The sequence below is a fragment of the Moschus berezovskii genome, chromosome 9 (assembly GCF_049115385.1).
Source record: "Moschus berezovskii isolate FMDL1 chromosome 9, NW_MosBer_1.0, whole genome shotgun sequence".
Lineage (NCBI taxonomy): Eukaryota > Metazoa > Chordata > Mammalia > Artiodactyla > Moschidae > Moschus > Moschus berezovskii.
The window spans coordinates 49,190,955-49,214,151 of NC_142468.1; the positions used below are offsets into that span (position 1 = coordinate 49,190,955).

Genomic DNA, 23,197 nt, shown 5'->3' on the forward strand with positions numbered 1-23,197 from the left:
AGAGAGATGCCCTTAGGAGTCATATTCCTTTAAAACATATTATAAGGGGGAATCACAATATCAACTAAATAAATTCCTCTATTAATGTTCTTTCATAGGAAAAAAAAGGCAAATCACATCTCAAAGAGATGATACTGGTTACCTTGCCGTGACCTGAAGAGTTAACCTGGGTTTATTGTTAGTACAAGAGAGTTAGTTATAGTGAGGCATGTCTTAAGGCTTGTAAACAAAGGGAATTAGCCTAAACATTTTAGGAAAAAGGAAGCTTGTTATGTAGAACTGGATGCATGATGCAATGAAATAGTCCATTCATTAAACTAATTATCCTTGTTCTGAGTCCATGTCTGTCAAGCAAATTTATGATTTACCATATCAAATCTGCTTATAAACAGAAATGAATTTTCATTTAACCTACCATGACCATGAACATCCTCAGTCAATTTCTGATTATTGCATTAGTAATAAGTATGTCATCTGATTTACTTACTCTCCTGAACCTGGTTAATATGACTCTGATCCTTGCAGATGGGTCAGTCTTGAGGGTGCTCTCGGGTCTTTGAGAGTGAGACTGAGGCAGAGCAATTCAGTAACATAATGAAACACACCCTCGTTTTCAGGATTCTTGAGAGACCACATACCAACTTAGTATGTGCAAAAGTCCTTTCCCTTTATTTTCCACATAGATGAGTTGTATTGGAAAAAATCTGGCTTAACAATGCCAAGTGGTCTTTCCTTGACCAAACTCTAAACAGGCTCCACTGAACCACTTTTTTAATTAGGTCTCATCCTTGTGTAAGCAGATGGGTAGGGGGTCCCTGGAGAAAAAAACTAGATATAGTTTTTGACAAAAGAGAAGTCATTTGAGGCCTAAACTATTTTGTGATCTAAGCCTGGTCACAATGCTTGACCTTGAACAGGTCTTGATAACAATGATCCTACGGGAACAAAAGAACAAAGGACTCTTATCAGTCAAGGAACAATAGCAAAGATAACAAATCAGATAATAAAGACTTCCAAGTCTGCTTCAGTGGTAACACTACTTCCCTGGTGGCTCAGATGGTAAGGCGTCTGCCCACAATGTGGGAGGCCCAGGTTTGATCCCTGGGTTGGGAAGATCCTCTGGAGAAGGAAATGGCAACCCACTCCAATAGTCTTGCCTGGAAAATCCCATGGACGGAGGATTGTGGTAGGCTACAGTCCATGGGGAAAAACAAAGGAGAAAAGTAAAGATATAAGCATCTGAATGCAGAGTTCCAAAGAATAGCAAGGAGAGATAAGAAAGACTTCCTCAGTGATCAATGCAAAGAAATAGAGGAAAACAACAGAATAGGAAAAACAAGAGACCTCTTCAAAAAATTAGAGATTCCAAGGGAACATTTCATGCAAAGATGGGCTCGATAAAGGACAGAAATGGTATGGACCTAACAGAAGCAGAAGATATTAAGAAGAGGTGGCAGGAATACACAGAAGAACTGTATAAAAAAGATCTTCACGACCAAGATAGTCACGATAATGTGATCACTGACCTAGAGCCAGACATCTTGGAATGTGAAGTCAAGTGGGCCTTAGAAAGCATCACTACGAACAAAGCTAGTGGAGGTGATGGAATTCCAGTTGAGCTATTTCAAGTCTTGAAAGATGATGCTGTGAAAGTGTTGCACTCAATATGCCAGCAGATTTGGAAAACTCAGCAGTGGCCACAGGACTGGAAGAGGTCAGTCTTCATTCCAATCCCAAAGAAAGGCAATGCCAAAGAATGCTCAAACTACCGGACAATTGCACTCATCTCACACGCTAGTAAAGTCATGCTCAAAATTCTCCAAGCCAGGCTTCAGCAGTATGTAAACCGTGAACTCCCAGATGTTCAAGCAGGTTTTAGAAAAGGCAGAGGCACCAGAGATCAAATTGCCAACATCCGCTGGATCATGGAGAAAGCAAGAGAGTTTCAGAAAAACTTCTATTTCTGCTTTATTGACTATGCCAAAGCCTTTGACTGTGTGGATCACAATAAACTGTGGAACATTCTGAAAGAGATGGGAATCCCAGACCACCTGACCTGCCTCTTGAGAAACCTGTATGCAGGTCAGGAAGCAACTGTTAGAACTGGACATAGAACAACAGACTGGTTCCAAATAGGAAAAGGTGTACGTCAAGGTTGTATATTGTCACCTTGCTTATTTAACTTATATGCAGAGTACATCATGAGGAACGCTGGGCTGGAAGAAGCATAAGCTGGAATCAAGATTGCTGGGAGAAATATCAATAACCTCAGATATGCAGATGACACTACCCTTATGGCAGACAGTGAAGAGGAACTCAAAAGCCTCTTGATGAAAGTGAAAGAGGAGAGTGAAAAGGTTGGCTTGAAGCTCAACATTCAGAAAACAAAGATCATGGCATCTGGTCCCATCACTTCATGGGAAATAGATGGAAAAACAGTGGAAACAGTGTCAGACTTTGTTTTTTTGGGCTCCAAAATCACTGCAGATGCTGATTGCAGCCATGAAATTAAAAGACGCTTGCTCCTTGGAAGGAAAGTTATGACCAACCTTGATAGTATATTAAAAAGCAGAGACATTACTTTGCCAACCAAGGTCCGTCTAGTCAAGGCAATGGTTTTTCCCGTGGTCATGTATGGATGTGAGAGTTGGACTGTGAAGAAGGCTGATCGCCGAAGAATCGATGCTTTTGAACTGTGGTGTTGGAGAAGACTCTTGAGAGTCCCTTGGACTGCAAGGAGATCCAACCAGTCCATTCTAAAGGAGATCAATCCTGGATGTTCACTGGAGGGACTGATGCTAAAGCTGAAACTGCAATACTTTGGCCACCTCATGCGAAGAGTTGACTCACTGGAAAAGACTCTAATGCTGGGAAAGGTTGGGGGCGGGAGGAGAAGGGGACGACGGAGAATGAGATGGCTGGTTGGCGTCACCGACTCTGTGCACATGAGTTTGAGTGTACTCCGGGAGTTGGTGATGGACAGGGAGGCCTGGCGTGCTGTGATTCATGGGGTCGCGGAGAGTGGGTCACGACTGAGCGATTGTGCTGAACTAAACTAAATGATACAGCCACAGGCGCCATGACAGTTCCGAGGCGGGCCATAAAAGGCCAAAAAGTGGGCGTGGCCCAATTGCTTTAAATCTCTGCCCTTTCTCCCAGATAGTGAAAGGGTAACAGGCAGGAAGGCCAGGGGTCTCCAAACGTAAGAAACAGTCTGCAAGTGTCAGACATTTTTCTCTCTCTTAAGCGGCAGGAGGAAACAAACTAGCGACATTTTTTTCCTTCTCTATATAAATTTAAAAGGCGGTTTCTCTTAAAATACTGTGTTGCCATAATGACACCTGGTTTCACCTGAAGTTAACTATCCTCAAACCTTGAGTTAACCAATGCCTTTTTCTTATGGAAATGTTTGTCTTAAGCGATGTTAATGTACTATGCCTTTACCCTAAACACTGTCTTCAAATCGGTTCCGCCTAATAGAACCTACTTGACAAACCAGTATGTTATACTCAGATATTGTTCCCCGGTTTCCCTGGTGGCTCAGAGGTTAAAGCGTCTGCCTCCAATGCGGGAGACCAGGTTCGATCCCTGGGTTGGGAAGATCCCCTGGAGAAGGAAACGGTAACCCACTCCAGTATTCTTGCCTGGAGAATCCCATGGACAGAGAAGCCTGGTCGGCTATAGTCCACGGGGGTCGCATAGAGTCGGACACATGAGTTACGGAACGGAACGAATCTATGTAAATGAAACTATTTGTATGGTAATCTGCCCTTCTACAAGATTCAAGTCAATCGTTTTATGGCCCGGGATGAATCAGCTGGTGCCAAGATTATCCCAAAATGCATCTTTTGGATGAGGGGCCTGATGCCATTCTGAGTTTTAAGACATTACTTTCTTTCATTAACAGACTGCTAGTGACTATACAACATCCAGCTGAAGACTAGCAGGGGGGTACTCCTTCTGCCCCCTTCTGTGTAAGAATGGGTTAGCATAAGAACGGCCATCTTAGAGGCCGGAAAAACCATTTTTACTGAGTACATGACTTGAGGGAAGAAGAACTAGATAAAACCTGGGAGACAAGTTAATCTTAAGTACCAAGAATGTGGGCGGCTGCGACACTGAAAATTAGGTAAACAGGTCTGATAAACTTATCTCGTTAAGACACCAGGATAGAGATATGCACTGCTGTGTGTGTGTGTATGAAAAATTCCTGTGAGTTAGGTAATTTAGAAATATCATGATTTGAAAATGCTATATAACCCCTTGGCTCTGAGTGCTCGGGGTCCTTGTTGAAACCCGCTGCGACAGGCGGACACTTGGACCCCAGCTAGCTGGAAATAAACCTCGCTGTGTGTCTTGCATTATCGTGAGTGTCCTCTGTTCCTTTGAGGGAAGGGCGACTCTGGACTCTAACACTGATGCCTATGTCAGAAGCTTTCTCTATCTCCTTTATACTTTAATAAAACTTTATTACACAAAAGCTCTGAGTGATCAAGCCTCCTTTCTGGCCCCAGATTAAATTTTCCTCCGAAGGCCAAGAATTCCAGCATCTTTTCGTTCAGCAACAACCTTTCAGTAGTAGGAATGATTCTCCCACTCGGTAAGCCTATGAAACTACCCAGCCCATAAAACTAACTACTCCCACACCCGGGAACAGCTCTCACCTTTTGAGATGGCCTGTATTCTGTCTATGGAATGTGCATCTCTAAATAAACCGGCTTTCACTTTATATATGACTCGCTCTTGAATTCTTTCCTGCCCAAAGCCAAGGAACCTCACCTGATGGCCTGTCCCTGGGACTCACTGAGACCTGGGACATGACCACCCTCTCGTGCCCCGTTTTTCCTGCAGTAGGAAGAGCCTGAGAAAAGACTAGGTTGGTTAAAGTATTCTGAATGTCAAACTGGAACATGATATACAGAAGAAGCACCTTTTTTTTTTTTTCATACTTAAGATAAAAGTTCATTTTTCTCCCACATAACAGATAAGTGGTTCAGGATGGGTAAGTAGATCTGATTTGCAAAGTCATTCTGGGACCTAAGTTGATGGGTTATCTTGGCCACGGTTAACATGAGGCTTCCATCTCTAGGTCTTAAGGTGACTCCATTTCCCAGAGAACCACCTTTACTTTGGTTACATTTATTTTTAAAAATAAAAACAAACCAGGGCTGATTATTAGAAAAAGCAATCCTACCTCACCAGAAGGTCTGATAACTGGGCAGGACTGCTACAGAAGTTATTAAGAGTTGCTTTATAGAAGTAAAAGTTTCAGTGTTGCTGAACTAGGATACTCTCACATATTCAAAAGAGTATTACATCTTTTTTTTTTTAAAAAAAAAGACTGTTTTATGATCCACTTGAATGACATCTGATGACCAAATACTGTAAAACTTATTCCTAAAAATTTTGTGTTTTTTTTTTCCCTAAAAAAACCCTAAATATAATCACAGAGAATTGTGACAACTGTTAGATGCAAAAGGGAAGCTGTGCTGGTTTTGCTTAATGCTTGCATCATCACAGTGATACAACACAACTGGTGGTGCAATCCAGTGCCATATCACAATATTCTAAGTTAACATTTTCACCCTTTGCTGTCTTATTTTTTTTTCCTGGTATACTTGACAGTACTATAAAACAATCTTACTAGAAAAGTTACCATCATCAGATAGTATTATAAAATATGATCCATGCTTTGGCTACACTCCCTACAGCTGAAGATAAGGTTTCCCAAACAGTTGTTTTATTAACACTACGGTAAACTGGTCTAACCTAAAACAACAGGTAGTGGAGCAGTATTTTTTTAAAAGAAGGTTCTGTGCATTTGGAAACTAAGTGGAAACATCAATATTGATTATACCAAGGTCAACCATTCAGACAATTAAATTGTGTATTTAATACAAAGAAAACTATTTTATAAACACAATCTTTTAAACTTCTTGTTAAAAATGAGTCAGTAAGTGTCCTGGTAATCATATCAACAAATACACTGTTAGTTATAAGGGCAAGCTGAATTCAGTAACAAAAAAAAATTTTGTAGTAATATGAAACAAATAATTTAAATAATTATTCTTATTTTGATTTATTCAAAAACCATTCAAACATTTAATTTTCTACAGATTTATAATATTCTGCCCTCTTTGGAACTAAAGACAAAGTAATTCTGTATAATCAGCCATAATATGCACAGATTTCTAATGCCTCCAGTTATTTTGTTAAACTTAGAACAATACCTAGTTGCTTCCAGTAGTCATTTAGATTCTAGTTCTGTTCCTTGAATTATATTCCGAATCTTCTCAGCATCATTTTGTACAATTTTGTTGGATGGATCAATCTTAAGAGCAGCTTCATAATCCTGTAGGCCTATATTTATATAGCAATGATGATCAATAAAATATTTTCTAAAAACCTGTGTTATCTAGACAACATTTTTTAAAAATAAAAAAAAATCGTTCAGTCCATGGTTCAGCATAAGTAATAGGTTTTGGTCATATTCCCATTTTCACATACATGGTCTAGACTGAAGAAATTTTTAAGTAATTTCAGAAATAATTATAATGATTTTAACCAAGATTCAGTAAGACACAGTAATTTTAAACTGAAATACAAATAAGCTAACAGTTTAAACTCATTAAAGCATGAACAGACTCAAAACTCATATATAAAAAGGACATTTTTATCACCTCAATTAAAAAGTAATTAATGTCATCTTATTTCAAAATTCTAGATCCTAAAAATTAATTTGGTAGACTTAATCCATACTTCATATAACTCACAGACTATAGTTTGTGCTATTTTTTGTAGTTATCCTATCTATAAAATTTCTTTGTGAAAAATTGGTTAAAAAGGAAAGCACTGTAGACTGGATGTTAAAAATATATAACTGAATCTAAATCTTTACCAAAAAAATCAGTGGGAAGAATTTCTTTGTGAGTAACTCTAGTGGCCTCAGCAGTAAAGAATCCGCCTGCAATGCATGAGACACAGCTTCGATCCCTGGGTTGGGAAGATCCCCTGGAGAAGGAAATGGCAACCCAATCCAGTATTTTTGTCTGAGAAATCCCACAGACAGAGGAACGTGGGCTACAGTCCATGTGGTCACAAGAGTTGAACACAAATTAGGGACTAAACCACCAACCACCAAGGAAACTTGAGTTCCTGGTGCTATGGATTTGACATGCCACTTCAGGCAAATCACTTAATGTCTCCAAGCCTCCATTTTCTCATCTTTAAAATGAAGGTTCAATAAAGTCTTTAAGTTCAAAAGAGTCTATAATGCTATAATTCTGAAAGAATGCTTACAGTGTTTCATTTCTGTCTTGATAATTTTTATCTTCATGACGCTGGGTATGACTCAAAGAAAGGATAGGCACATAAACCTAATTTGGATGCTTTGGTTAGAAAAATCTAAAAATAACAGAAATAAGCTTACAAACAAGTCAGAAATAGAAAACTTTATAAGCTAGAGCCCATTTCCTGGCAAGACATTATCAGGAATTAGGCCTTTAGGTCTTAAATGAAGAGAAACTGAACTGGTATCTGGGTTGGGGGGTATGAGAAGAGCATTGAAGATAAAACTCTGAGACAACATGAATAACTGCAATAGTTCTTAAATACATTAAAAATGAAAAACAAAAGAAATTAAAACACTAAAAATCAAATAAATATGGCTTCTACATACATGGGACTGAATTACAAACCTTAGTACATTCTCACAAAAATAAGCAATTGATCAGGCATTGTACTACATCAATTGTTTCTGAGCTTATGCATGTATGTATGTATGTCCTGGAGTAGTAAACGGCAAATCACTCCAATATTCTTGCCTGGAAAATTTCATGGACAGAGGAGCCTGGCGGACTACAGTCCATGGGGTCACAGAGAGTTAGACACGACTGAGCATGCGTATGTAAGTATGTGCTATCTGTATGTCTGACCAAAGAAGCTAATTTTAAAATTTCCATTATTTCTTAAATGATTCATTTATATCCTTTATCACACATTTTTTCCACAAAAAGTTGTCTGATATTACAGCATCTCCCTATATACCTAGGGATTTATAACTTGCATTAATTCCCTTCTACAACGATTTTTACAAATATTTCAAGTCATCTTTTGCCAGATAAATTACAAAGAATAAATTAAATGCAAAAGTATAAAATAATGGAGTCATCTTGAATAATGGCAATGACATTTTTTTTTTTAGTATAACCTGGAACTTAAAATACTTCATCTCTTACCTTCTACATACAATTCTAGTTGACAAAACGCTGTTCCACGACGTATGTGTGCCTTCATTCTTGCATTAGCATTGTCTGCAACAGGTGGTGTCAATATTTCTAGGGCCTTACAGAAAAAAATAGGAAAAACATAATTTCCCAATTTAAGCTTGAGCAAAAACAAGATAAAATTCAACTTTAAAACAAGCCTCAGGCCCTCACCCACCTAAATTTTTGGCTTAACTGGACAGGCATTTATCAAATACATACATTTATGTTGAACAATTTTAGGACTTGTTTGATTGTTCCTATACGAGATTCACTCCCTTGCCCCCAGACTGATGTTTTGGTTTATCATTTGAAACCTTTACAGCTTTACCTTTACTAGCAGGGATGGTTAAATAGCATTAATTTAGTTAGTGTTATTAATTACAATAATAAACATACTATATATAATGCTTTTATATTCAAATTTGGTGATTCCGTTTATTAATTCCTTCAATAAATATTTGTACATGAAATTGTGCTAGTAAAATGAAAACTGGATCATGAAAATATTGTCAGATCTTCAATAACTTAATGAGACTGAAATATGAGGACTTAATTGTTTCCTCCATATCCTCAATCTCAAAGAGACGGGTAACAGATTTTGCATGTGAGTTTCCCTTAAAATGTTACTTTGATATAGAAAAAAAGAAAAAATTAGAAGTTTATGATAATGACATGCTATTCACAATGGAAATTAGGATATACTAAGTTACTCTGAAAATGGAAAAATGATTAAGGAGATATCCTTCTATTGTGCTGAAGAAGGAATTCATAGGGCCTGGACTCCATCTTAGGCCTGTTCATGCTGATCATGCTCGGCCACCTTTCCAATGGACTCTGAACTCTGTGTTTAGTGCCTATGAAAACAACAACAGAAGGATAAGACCCCCTCCAGACAGGGGAACCTTGAAGATCGTATCTAGGCTGCTCATCGCCTAAGAGAACACATACACTAATCACCCCTTCCTCTAGACAGGCCGTAAATTTTTCTGTATCTATTGGAGTGTAACCTCAGGCTTATTGATTATTGGCTAACTGTTTGACTGTTTGAGCACATGAGCACAGAGCACGTGAATGATGGGGTTACTGGGGTTGTATTTTCCTTGGTTTATGTAAGTCTCAAGGAATTTGGAGTGGTGGGTTCAGACACGTACACATGGGGTAGAAAAGATTTTCACAAATGTTGGTCGGGGTCCTTGGCTAAGAGGAGACTCTGCCTTGGGCCCGCCGGTGTAATAAACTGCACTTCACTATCTGCACTGTCCTTCTGAGTGAGTTTGTTTCCCGGAATGCGTGGCTACAACAGTGCAAGCTGTAGTTACATCAAGTCTCTTTCCGTCTTCCATTGTTTCCAAAACTTTATTAAGAAAAAAGGTGGGTACAAACTGACTATCATTTACTAATTTCCTTTTGAACTTCAACTGATACGCTAAGGTAACTGATAAGGTATCTCTAATCTAATTTGAAGTCTCAAACTACACCAGTAACTTATCCATAAAAAAAATTTTTTTTCAGTAAAAATATGTATTAAGCAAGAAGATTCTTAAAATCATTGCATCTCAATTATTTAAATTTACCCGACAAAATATAAAGCCATCATTTCAATCAATAATGGGAGCAGAGCAATTTTAAAGCAATATATATAAACAGATACACATACCTTAGAAGAATCTTCGATGGCCTTGTGTAAGTTTTTCAGTTTTAGGTGGCAAGCAGCCCGATTCAAATACAGTAGTGGAATCTTATTATTTAGTCTTATGGCTAAGTTGTATGCATTAATAGCTGCCAAATAGTTTTCTGTTGCAAACAATTTGCTAATGAGACAAAAACATAAAAGAAAACCAATGTAAGACTAAAACAGAAACACAGAAATACCACCTAATGATATCTGGCAGAGGGGATGGATGGCTGACCTCTCTTTCCGTTCCTTGAATCACACACTGGACATTGCAGGTGGCACTATGGTACCTATCCTCCAAACATCAGTGTGTAATCTGAACGGGACTGGCCTCACCTCCACCTCCAAGGGCAGTTAATTAGTAACTTAAGCCAGTAGGCATATTCCCATCCTCCTTGCTACAATGATTGATACAGGGATGGATTTTTGACCTAAACTGCGTTTTCAGAATGAAGTCTGTGATTTTATATTACCTAAATTGGACAGCAAAACATTGGGAAAACGCCCCCTGCTGGATACAAATGTAGAACGCACACAAGCCAAAATTGCTGACAGTTTTGAAACTGTGGGAGGAGCCAGCACTAAAATAAAGCTAATACTATGGAATTATGAAAAGGATAATAAGGCAGAAGGAAACTCGAGTTCTTAGTGATACAGTTAAGTTGTCGGATCAAGCTTTAACTGACAAGTAACACACCTTTAGTTTTTTAGTTATGTAAGCAAATAAATTCCTTTAAATACTGCTTATGCCTGTGCATGCTCAGTCGTGTCTGACTCTTTGTGACCCTGTGGACTGTAGCCCATCAAGCTCCTCTGTCCAAGAAATTTTCCAGGCAAGAATACTGGAGTGGGTTGCCATTTCCTCCTCCAGGAGATCTTCCTGACCCAGGGATTGAACCCACATCTTCTGTGTTTCCTGTATTACAGGCATTTTCTTTACCCACTGATCCATCCTTTAAACATTAAGCCAGTTTAAATTGGGTTTCTCAGTTACTTGCAAACGAAAACATTCTAAAAAATACACTCTTTCAGTTCAAATCTCCCAAAATTCTCTTCAAATAAAGATATATACATAATTAAAGGATTTATTTAAGACGTAATTTCTTTTCTGTTTTTCATGCACAATTCCTAGTATTTTGAAAAATACATAAACATAAGGAAAATAGAAAGTCTTTGCCAAATATAAAAGTGCCATATAAACAATACTTAGTATTCATTTCCAGGCAACTGTACTATACACTTCACAATTTTAGAATATTAAACACAATGACTTCAAAAGCAGACCCATAAAAGCACCCTGCAAATCATGAATAAAAGGTAAAAGGACACCACAGTGACATCTAACCTAAGTCTGACTCAAGTTTAAAATAACCTGCACAAACTAGAAAAGCTAATTCTGCGGGAACAGTTTACATTTCTGAAATGGCTCATATCAGCTAGGATGCTTCTGACCACAAGTAACAGAACTTCGACTCAAACTGGTTTAAACAAGGAAGGAAACAGATCACCTCACATAAAACCGGCTTAGAGGGAAAGGCTCCATGCCCCATGTGATCAGTAGCCCACGGGTCTTACCCAGGCCTCAGGTTCCTGCTTCATCCTGTGGCCGGTTTTCCTCACGCGCGGTTCAAGGCACCACACTCGGGCACGGTATTTGTTAAAAGAAAATGCTGGTATATGCTTCTTGAGATCAAGAAAACCTTGCCAGAAATCTCCCAGTTTACCACCTTTCCCAAATCTCATGGATCAAAAATACCAAGCCTTAAAAAGTATTTTGCCTTAAAAAACCTCCCAGTTTCTCTCATTCTCAGTCCTTCCACCCATTCTCTTTCTCCATTTTCACTCCTGTGTTCTACACACTGCTGTTTGGAAACTTCTTTAAATGCTTCAACAATATGACCATCTTTCCATGTTAACAAATACAGAAATATACTATTTTCACAGAGGTTCCCTCATTTGTGCAAGGATTTCTAAAACCAGTCTCCTCCTACTGATGGACACTCATGTGTCTTGTTTCCCAATATTCAGCTTTTATAAACAATACTGTAATAAACATTACTGTGTGTATATAATATATATATATATATATAATGCACACACCAGCAGTGTCATGACAATAATCTTGATATGCTGCAGTCAATCCAGAATTTATTCCTGTCTATGTGACCCTAAGTCACATAGACAAGGTCTACACGCCTAAACAAAACAGGGACTCTGCCAGCAAGGATAAAAGGAGACAATAAACGTTGGCTAATCTATTGTGTCTACTAAAAACCTTCTTTTTAAATTAATTAACATGGTAAAATTTACCATTTTAACCATTTGTACAGTTTAGTGGCATTAAACACATAAACACTTAACACACTTTCGTACAACCATCACCACCATCCGTATCTAGAATGTTTTTATCTCCCCAAAACAAACCTCTGTTGAATTTAAGCCAAGGGATGAAATGCTTTCATCTCCAGAGGCTTTGTTTCATACTAGCCTTGTATATTTACACAGATGGTTGAGGTGGACAAGCCTTCCAAAAGAGCAATAGTTTGAGAAAACTGTTCACGAGCTTGTATCTACATACTACTACATTAAAAAGATAATAAGAACCTACTGTATAGCACAAGGAACTCTATTCAATACTCTGTAATGACCTATATGGGGAAAGAATCTAAAAAAGAGTGGATACATGTATATGTATAACTGATTCACTTTGCTGTACATCTCAAACTAACACAACACTCTAAACATCTGTATGCCAATAAAAATTTTAAAAAAAGAACCACTGTAGGAGGTTTAATAGGAAGAAATATGAAATATTAAACATTTTCAATGTTTGCATATATATTAAACTGTAAATGCAATGAACATTATATTCCTAAAAGTTTAATAACAGTACAAACATTCAATAAAGTATAATTTGTTTTATGACTTTCAGAATGGTTCTGAACTCAGAAATAGCTGAATTTCAAAAGGAAAAGGGGAAAAAATAAACCTCAGTCTTAGGGGCAGTAGCATTTGAACAACAAATTTAAACACAGACGCTAATAACCAGTAAGTCTCGCCTGATGGCTCCAAATAAAGCAATGCCAGTGAAAAGAATTATGCAAAAATACTCATTCAAAACATACTGAGTCCTTATAGTACTGCGTGTACAGAAAGAACAGAAGAGATGTGGACAACTGCAAACACTACTGTCATTTTCACAATGACTGATTGGCTTCCACTGTAAAGAAAGAAACATCATGATTGGCAATAGTCAGAAAGGCCAAACATTTTGAGCAACAGTTGAACATAACAGCAGTCATAACAAGCAGAAGTGATTAGAAAGAAGCAATGTGGAGGGAAATAAAGAAAGAGACAGTAAAAGAAGTTAAAGAGAAATCAAAAGCAGTGGGGCTTAGAAACAGCAGTGGAGGCCAGGAGTAACACATATTCCAACAGAAGACACAACAGCTGTTTGGCGGGCAATAAGTACTCTAACAGCATCTACCCCCCAAAAGATTTTGAAGGTCCTTGTCTCTTTAAACATCTTATGTGGGTAGAAAACATTCTTGGTATTTCAAGAGCTTCTAAAACTGAGTATTACTGTACCATAGTGAAGGAACATCAACCAGTACAATTTAGCACTCAGGATGGAAGGAGGGAAAGGATGCTGGACAACTAAATAAAATGACAAGTTAGGCCATAATGGCGGCTGCACTGCAACTGAATATTCTATGTTGTAAAATGCATACAATCAATCAACAAACAAAATCATAATTATGTCAAAGAAGTTATTTTAGAATATGGATTCTAAACTTCAAGTCAGGCAAAAGACAATATAAGAAAACTGTCTTATCTCTACAAACAAACAGACTTGTAAAAAATCAGCAGAGCAAGGCAGATCTGGCAGATCTGTTCTGAAAGTAGGCAGATCCAAGAGGATACTGGGAGACAATTCTCCACGGGTCTTTTATGCTCCTTCATGTCATATGTCAACAGATGCACTGAGGGCTTTTGCTCTTGTATAGTGGACACCCTTGGCTGACAGAGACATGGTCTCTCTCTGAGGCAAATAATAGATTTGTTTGCTGTTCAGTATAATAAAGACATTATCACCCTGTGAGGCAAAAGTTGGACAGGTTTGCTTATAATACTCTTGTAAAAAATTGTGTTCCTTAAGCTTGGCCTTCTCAGGTCTGGTACAAACCTACTTTGTGTACAGCATCCGCTTGGGTCCACTTCTGCATTGGCCCTATGGGATTTCAGGCACAGAAGGAACTAACATGAAGGTCATACTGTCTGACATGCCTTGAATAGTAAAGTCCTTCATGTTTGACTCAAGAGTCTCCTGACTTCTGCCAGCATCTGTGAAACTGTGGTAGGCTAATTCATCACAGTTCTTGCCAGGGCATGGATCCAAACCAAAGTACCAGAAAGAAATTCAATCTGGCAAGCAGAACCATATCCTGTGTTGGGAGAAGTTGGTAACGGGTGGTTAACAATCAGCATCAAAAAGTTCAACATGAAGTAAAAGGATATCCAGACAGGCAGACAGAGTCCAGCTATAGAAAATTTACAAACGGCAAGCAAACAGGGATTCAGACTGGCACAAGTTGGTACTAGGTGAGTCAGTGAGCAAATGGCAGGTTCCTACACACAACGCTGGGGTTCAGAAGCAGAATTAACCTGGGTGGCAAGAGAAAAAGTAAAAGCGAATCACAGCCTCAGTCTTAAAGGACTGGAGGATTAGGCAGGTTATTAATGCTGGCACTTAGGTCAAGAGAAAAAAAAATTCAGACACTAGAACTAGTGTAGGTAATTTTATGTCATGACAATAATATGCTGCTGGGTGCTACTAGATTGCAGAATTACATATCTTTAGTTTCCTCCTATCGAACATTATAATTTGCTGTACAGAGTGAGGTATGCAAATGGGATTCAAGTGGTCCTATGTCGGATGACCATTATATCTACTACTGTGGGCAGGAATCCCTTAGAAGAAATGGAGTAGCCATCATGGTCAACAAAAGAGTCCAAAATGCAGTACTTGGATGCAATCTTAAAAATGATAGAATGATTTCTGTTCGTTTCCAAGGCAAACCATTCAATATTACAGTAATCCAGGCCTATGCCCCAACCAGTAATGCTGAAGAAGCCGAAGTTAATGAAGATCTACAAGACCTTTTAGAACTAACACCCAAAAAAGATGTCCTTTTCATTATAGGGGACTGGAATGCAAAAGTAGGAAGTCAAGAAACACCTGGAGTAACTGGCAAATTTGGCCTTGGAGCACGGAATGAAGCAGGGCAAAGGCTAATAGAGTTTTGCCAAGAGAATGCACTGGTCATAGCAAACACCCTCTTCCAACAACACAAGAGAAGACTCTACACATGGACATCACCAGATGGTCAACACCGAAATCAGATTGATTATATTCTTTGCAACCAAAGATGGAGAAGCTGTATACAGTTAGCAAAAACAAGACCAGGAGCTGACTGTGGCTCAGATCATGAACTCCTTATTGTGAAATTCAGACTTAAATTGAAGAAAGTAGGGAAAACCACTAGACCATTCAGATATGACCTCAATCAAATCCCTTATGATTATACAGTGGAAGTGAGAAATAGATTTAAGGGACTAGATCTGATAGATAGAGTGCCTGATGAACTCTGGACGGAGGTTCGTGACATTGTACAGGAGACAGGGACCAAGACCATCCCCATGGAAAAGAAATGCAAAAGAGCGAAATGGCTGTCTGAGAAGGCTTTACAAATAGCTGTGAAAAGAAGAGAGGCGAAAAGCAAAGGAGAAAAGGAAAGATATAAGCATCTGAATGCAGAGTTCCAAAGAATAGCAAGGAGAGATAAGAAAGCCTTCCTCAGTGATCAATGCAAAGAAATAGAGGAAAACAACAGAATGGGAAAAACAAGAGACCTCTTCAAGAAAATTAGAGATTCCAAGGGAACATTTCATGCAAAGATGGGCTCAATAAAGGACAGAAATGGTATGGACCTAACAGAAGCAGAAGATATTAAGAAGAGGTGGCAGGAATACACAGAAGAACTATACAAAAAAGATCTTCACGACCAAGATAGTCACGATAACGTGATCATTGACCTAGAGCCAGACATCTTGGAATGTGAAGTCAAGTGCGCCTTAGAAAGCATCACTACTAACAAAGCTAGTGGAGGTGATGGAATTCCAGTTGAGCTATTTCAAGTCTTGAAAGATGATGCTGTGAAAGTGCTGCACTCAATATGCCAGCAGATATGGAAAACTCAGCAGTGGCCACAGGACTGGAAGAGGTCAGTCTTCATTCCAGTCCCAAAGAAAGGCAATGCCAAAGAATGCTCAAACTACCGCACAATTGCACTCATCTCACACGCTAGTAAAGTCATGCTCAAAATTCTCCAAGCCAGGCTTCAGCAGTATGTAAACTGTGAACTCCCAGATGTTCAAGCAGGTTTTAGAAAAGGCAGAGGCCAGAGATCAAATTGCCAACATCCGCTGGATCATGGAGAAAGCAAGAGAGTTTCAGAAAAACATCTATTTCTGCTTCATTGACTATGCCAAAGCCTTTGACTGTGTGGATCACAATAAACTGTGGAAAATTCTGAAAGAGATGGGAATCCCAGACCACCTGACCTGCCTCTTGAGAAACCTGTATGCAGGTCAGGAAGCAACAGTTAGAACTGGACATGGAACAACAGACTGGTTCCAAATAGGAAAAGGTGTACGTCAAGGTTGTATATTGTCACCTTGCTTATTTAACTTATATGCAGAGTACATCATGAGGAACACTGGGCTGGAAGAAGCACAAGCTGGAATCAAGATTGCTGGGAGAAATATCAATAACCTCAGATATGCAGATGACACCACCCTTATGGCAGAAAGTGAAGAGGAACTCAAAGGCCTCTTGATTGAAAGTGAAAGAGGAGAGTGAAAAGGTTGGCTTGAAGCTCAACATTCAGAAAACAAAGATCATGGCATCTGGTCCCATCACTTCATGGGAAATAGATGGAAAAACAGTGGAAACAGTGTCAGACTTTATTTTTTTGGGCTCCAAAATCACTGCGGATGCTGATTGCAGCCATGAAATTAAAAGACGCTTGCTCCTTGGAAGGAAAGTTATGACCAACCTTGATAGTATATTAAAAAGCAGAGACATTACTTTGCCAACCAAGGTCCGTCTAGTCAAGGCAATGGTTTTTCCCGTGGTCATGTATGGATGTGAGAGTTGGACTGTGAAGAAGGCTGACCGCCGAAGAATCGATGCTTTTGAACTGTGGTGTTGGAGAAGACTCTTGAGAGTCCCTTATACTGCAAGGAGATCCAACCAGTCCATTCTAAAGGAGATCAATCCTGGATGTTCATTGGACGGACTGATGCTAAAGCTGAAACTGCAATACTTTGGCCACCTCATGCGACGAGTTGACTCACTGGAAAAGACTCTGATGCTGGGAAAGGTTGGGGCGGGAGGAGAAGGGGACGACGGAGAATGAGATGGCTGGATGGCATCACCAACTCTGTGGACATGAGTTTGAGTGTACTCCGGGAGTTGGTGATGGACAGGGAGGCCTGGCGTGCTGTGATTCATGGGGTCGCGGAGAGTCGGACACGACTGAGCGACTGAACTGAACTGAACTGATGTCATGAGAAGAAGAAACTTTCAGTCTGTAGTTAAGACAGTCCAAAAAAACTCATGCTGAAACTCAAGTACAGAGTAACATAGGTGGGATAAAGCAACAATCGAGCTAACCGTACCTGACTAAAAGTGTCTGGAAGGGTAGTTATTAGTTATTCACAGATTCTGAGTCATGTAAGGCTGTTAAATAACAATACACCATGTGAAAATCTAAATTAGAGCACAGAGACTGTTTTATGTGAAATATTCTTAGTAAAAAGCTATCTGGTATAATGTTGATTGCAAAAGGTAAAATGTTTTCATGAACAAATAAAATTACCTTAGTTTATTTTCCTGAAATGTAGATTTGGCATTTAAAACCAAAGATCAGCAATAAAAGACTAGGTAAAGAAAAATGAAAACATTCTATGCCTTTTTCTCTTTTGAGAAAGAGTAGACTCAAAAGAATCTCTTTTGAGTAGATACAATCCTGTGAAGAGTTTTCTCAAATGATTGTTCTTTTGGAAGGCTTGTCCACTTCTGCCCTTCTGTGAACAAGTGTCCGTGAGTTTAAACATAATAAAGGACAGTTGGACTGTTTATGCCTGTGTAAATATAGAAGGCTAACATGAAACAAAGCCTGTGGAGATGAAAGCATTTCACCCATTGTCTTAAATTCAACACTGCTTATGAATGGCGCCTATTACGTCTGTTTCTATATTCTGCACTGTGTTATATGGCTAGAGAGGATACATTTCTCTCTAATAATTACTACCTTTCATCTGTTCATACTTGGCACTAGCTGTGCTTTGTTTCTCTGGATGGCACTAGTTACTAAGTTTTCTTCCATCTCTCCTCATTTTTAACTCTCCTATTTTGCTTCTCTTTGTACCTAACTGTAGGCAGCACTTTACAGCATCATCTTTTAAGATCTGAAACAGCTCAGCTGGAATTCCATCACCTCTATTAGCTTTGTCCATAGTAATGCTTCCTTTGGGACTCTGATATCTTTACCCTACATCCTAACAGGTACAAAAAACCAACAGAGACTAAGGTAATTATAATTTACCAGTCACACTTCACCACAATCAAGTACACTTTTTTGCACTAGGTTGCTACCAACTCAATGCTTTTGCCAGTTGTCATATGCACACATACTTTCTTTGCTGTACCTGTGAGCAAAATTCCAACACTAGCTCAATGATCTTATCTGTCCTTTCCATTCAAATCGAAATCACATCACTGGTATATCAGAAATAAAACCAGGGCTTCCCTGGTGGCTCAGTGGTAAAGAATCCTCCTGCCAATGCAGGAGACACAGGTTTGATCCCTGATCTGGGAAGATCCCACATGCTGTGGAGCAACTAAGCCTGTGTACCGCAACTACTGAGCCTGTGTTCTAGAGCCCATGAGCTGCAACTACTGAAGCCCACATGCCCTAGAGCTCACACTCCACAGCAAGAGATGCCACAACTATGAGAAGCCTAAGCATCGCAACTAGAGAATAACCTGCACATTGCCAACTAGAGAGTAGCCCGCATTCACTGCAACTAGAGAAAGCCCCTACAGCAACGGAGATCCAGCACAACCAAAACATAAATATATAAATAAATAAATTTACCTATAAAAAAAGAAATAAAACCAGACTAAACACTGTCTAGGACCATTTAGCCAGTCCCAGCACCATAACACATTGTGCCAAAGGACTTTCTAACTATGTCCAACAACCTGTTATCTTCGGGCACTGATCAAAAAGCAGCTGCTTCTTTGCCCTCACATGAAAGTTCACATTTGCTGGTTTTTCCTGTTCTCATCCCCCTCTATTCCTTTACACTTTCTTAAGCGTGATTTGAGCATAACTGACTCCAACTCCCACCCCCATCGTTTCTTAATCCTCAATTTTCCCACACAATGCTTCTTAAAGTACACCTGGCTCTCTCTGGAGGGCACTGCTATATCTACCACCTTCTCTATCGAGGATTCCCTCCCCACATCAAGGGAGGGGCTAGGACCATAGGCACTGGCATTCTCCAGACTCACTTCTGCCAAGATCCAAGTTGTAACTCTCCCTTAATGAAAAAATAATCATCATCCTTTAGGACTCTGACATTTTTACCCTACAACCTCTGGTCACTGTCATCTAACTGGCTTAAAATCATTCTTCTCTTATTCATTGAAGTCTTTGATACCTGGCTCCCAGCATCTGTCTCCAACCCAATTCATGCCATAATTCCAGAAGATTCTAAAGTTTAGGTATATGACCCATTTACCAGTTTAGCCCTGAAATGCCTAGGACTCCTTAACTCAAGGTGGCAAGAATATAGAAGAAATATACAAAAAAGGTCTTAATGACCCAGGTAACCACGATGGCATGGTCTGGTCACTCACCTAGATAGAGCCAGACATCCTGGAGTATAAGGTCAAGTGGGCCTTAGGAAGCATTACTATGAACAAAAATAGTGGAGGTGATGGAAATCCTGCTGAGCTATTTCAAATCCTAAAAGATGATGCTGTGAAAGTGCTGCACTCAATATGCCAGCAAATTTGGAAAACACAGCAGTGGCTACAAGACTGGAAAAGGTGAGTTTTCATTTCAATCTCAAAGAAGGACAATGCCAAAGAATGTTCAAACTACCATACAGTTGCGCTCATTTCCTACCCTAGCAAGTTAATGCTCAAAATCCTTCAAGCTAGGCTTCAGCAGGATATGAACCAAGAACTTCCAGATGGACAAGTTCCATCACTTCACAGCAAATAAAAGGGGAAAAAAAGGAAAACAGTGACAGACTTTATTTTCTTGGGCTCCAAAATCACTTTGGATTATTGCATCCATGAAATTAAAAGATGTTTGCTCCTTTTAAGTAAAGGACAAAAAGAAGGAAAGCTATGAAAAACAAGACAGCATATTAAACAGCAGAGACATCACTTTGCCATCAAAGGTCCGTCTAGTCAAAGTTATGGTTTTTCCATTAGTCATGTACCGATGTGACAGCTGTGCCATAAAGAAGGCTGATCACCAAAGAATCAATGCTTTTGAATTGTGGTGCTGGAGAAGACTCTTGATAGTCCCTTGGGCTGCAAGGAGATCAAACCAGTCATTGCTGAAGGTCAACCCTGAGTATTTATTGAAAGGACTTATGCTGAAGCTGAAGTTCCAATACTTGGGCTACCTGATGTGAAGAGCTGACTCACTGGAAAAAGGCCCTGATGCTAGGAAAGATTGAGGGCAAAAGAAGAAGGGGGTGACAGAGGATGAGATGGTTGGATAGCATCACCAGCTCAACGACATGAATTTGAGCAAACTCTGGGAGACACTGGAAGACAGAGGAGCCTGGCATGCTGCAGTCCATGGGGTTGCAGTCAGACACAACTCACTGGCTAAACAATAACAACTTTAACTCAAATGACTTTTCATTCACTTTTGCTACCCACTCCAAGACCACCTCCTGGACTTGTCATCACCTGATATACACTACTTCAGTGATATCGAACTCTGGAATCCCAGTCACTGACTAGAACTTTCTATCCTGCAAACTATCCCTTCATCAATCTTCAACCTCATAGTGTCCTCTAATGTCTTAACTGCTCCATTTTTCCTTAGTCTACTGGGCCACTATGGCACCTCTTCCTTTCTAACCCAGCCTAGATTTCTATTTTTTAAAAATAGATTATTTCTTTTTTTTTTTGGCCATGTTGCACAGCATGTGGGATCTTAGTTCCCAGCCAGGGATCAAACCTGAGCCAAGTGCATTGGAAGCGCAGAGTCTTAACCACTGGATTGCCTAGGAAGTCCCCCAGCCTAGACATCACAGCTAGATATCTAAACTATTTTTCCAATCTGGTCCTTTGTACTACTAGTCTTCTGTTGTACTTGTCCATCAGAATTCCAATCTTGGCTCAATGATCTACTCTTATATCTGAAACACTAAACACTATTTAGAAGATAAATCACATAGCTGTACTGAATAACATCTCCATGAATTCATGCTCTCTAATGAGACCTCAATAGTAGAGACCTTAATAGTACCCATTAAGCAATTTTTGTTAGAAACTTATCTAGTTTCACATTTGTCTTCACTTTCTTTCCTTCCACCTCAGAAAATCAATTCAGTTCAGATCAGTCACTCAGGCCTATCCGACTCTTTGCGACCCCATGGATTGCAGCATGCCAGGCCTCCCTGTCCATCATCAACTCCCAGAGTTTACTTAAACTCATATCCATTGAGTCAGTGATGCCATCCAACCAGCTCATCCTCTGTCGTCCCCTTCTCCTCCTGCCTTCAATCTTTCCCAGCATTAGAGTCTTTTCAAATGAGTCAGTTCTTCACATCAGGTGGCCAAAGTATTGGAGTTACGGCTTCAGCATCAGTCCTTCCAATGAATATTCAAGACTGATTTCCTTTAGGATGGACTTGTACAGTCCAAGGGACTCTCAGGAGTCTTCTCCAACACCACAGTTCAAAAGCACCAATTCTTTGGCACTCAGCTTTCTTTACAGTCCAACTCTCACATCCATACACGACTACTGGAAAAACCACTGCTTTGACTAGACAGACCTTTGTTGGCAAAGTACTGTCTCTGCTTCTTAATATGCTGTCTAGGTTGGTCATAACTTTTCTTCCAAGGAGTGTCTTTTAATTTCATGGCTGCAGTCACCATCTGCAGTGATTTCTTAAGCCCAAAATAGTAAAGTCTGACACTGTTTCCACTGTTTCTCCATCTATTTGCCATGAAGTGATAGGACCGGATGCCATGATCTTAGTTTTCTCAATATTGAGCTTTAAGCCAATTTTTTCACTCTCCTCTTTCAGTTTCCTCAGGAGGCTCTTTAGTTTCTTCGTCTTCTGCCATAAGGGTGGTGTCATCTGCATATCTGAGGTTATTGATATTTCTCCCAGCAATCTTGATTCCAGCTTGTGCTTCATCCAGTCCAGCATTTCTCTTCATATAAGTTAAATAAGCATGGTGACAATATACAGCCTTGATATACTCCTTTCCCGATTTGGAACCAGTCTGTTGTTCCATGTCCAGTTCTGACTGTTGCTTCCTGACCTGCATACAGATTTCTCAGGAGACAGATCAAGTGGTCTGGTATTCCTATCTCTTTCAGAATTTTCCACAGTTCAGTGTGATCCACACAGTCAAAGGCTTTGGCATAGTCAATAAAGCAGAAGTAGATGTTTCTCTGGAACTCGCTTCCTTTTTTGATGATCCGATGGATGTTGGCAATTTGATCTCTGATTCCTCTGCCTTTTCTAAATCCAGCTTGAACATCTGGAAGTTCATAGTTCACATACTGTTGAAGCCTGGCTTGGAAAATTTTGAGCATTATTTTGCTAGCGTATGAGGTAAGTGCAATTGTGTGGTAGTTTGAGCATTCTTTGGCATTGCCTTTCTTTGGGATTAGAATGAAAACTGACCTTTTCCAGTCCTGTGGCCACTGCTAAGTTTTCCAAATTGGCTGGCATACTGAGTGCAGCACTTTCACAGCATCGTCTTTTAGGATTTGAAATAGCTCAACTGGATTTTGATTACCTCCCCTAGCTTTGTTCATAGTAGTGCTTCCTAAGGCCCACCTGACTTTACACTTCAGGATATCTGGCTCTAGGTGAGTGATCACACCATTGTGATTATCTGGGTCATGATGATCTC

General features: G+C 39.5%; 1 protein-coding gene across 2 annotated transcripts in view; it reads right to left on the minus strand.

The window, feature by feature from the left end:
- Nucleotides 1-5,579: 5,579 nt before the first annotated feature.
- The window catches only part of DNAAF4 (dynein axonemal assembly factor 4), a 79,684-nt gene continuing 62,066 nt past the window's right edge, over nucleotides 5,580-23,197 (minus strand). The window contains exons 7-9 of one of the 2 annotated variants that reach the window (XM_055436790.2): nucleotides 9,925-10,078; nucleotides 8,238-8,343; nucleotides 5,580-6,360 (exon numbers count right to left, since the gene is read on the minus strand). In XM_055436790.2, the coding sequence (XP_055292765.2) occupies nucleotides 6,248-6,360; nucleotides 8,238-8,343; nucleotides 9,925-10,078 (373 nt within the window). In that variant the 3' untranslated portion in view covers nucleotides 5,580-6,247. The remainder of the gene's footprint in view (nucleotides 6,361-8,237; nucleotides 8,344-9,924; nucleotides 10,079-23,197) is intronic. The other variant, XM_088839630.1, reaches the window with a different exon arrangement.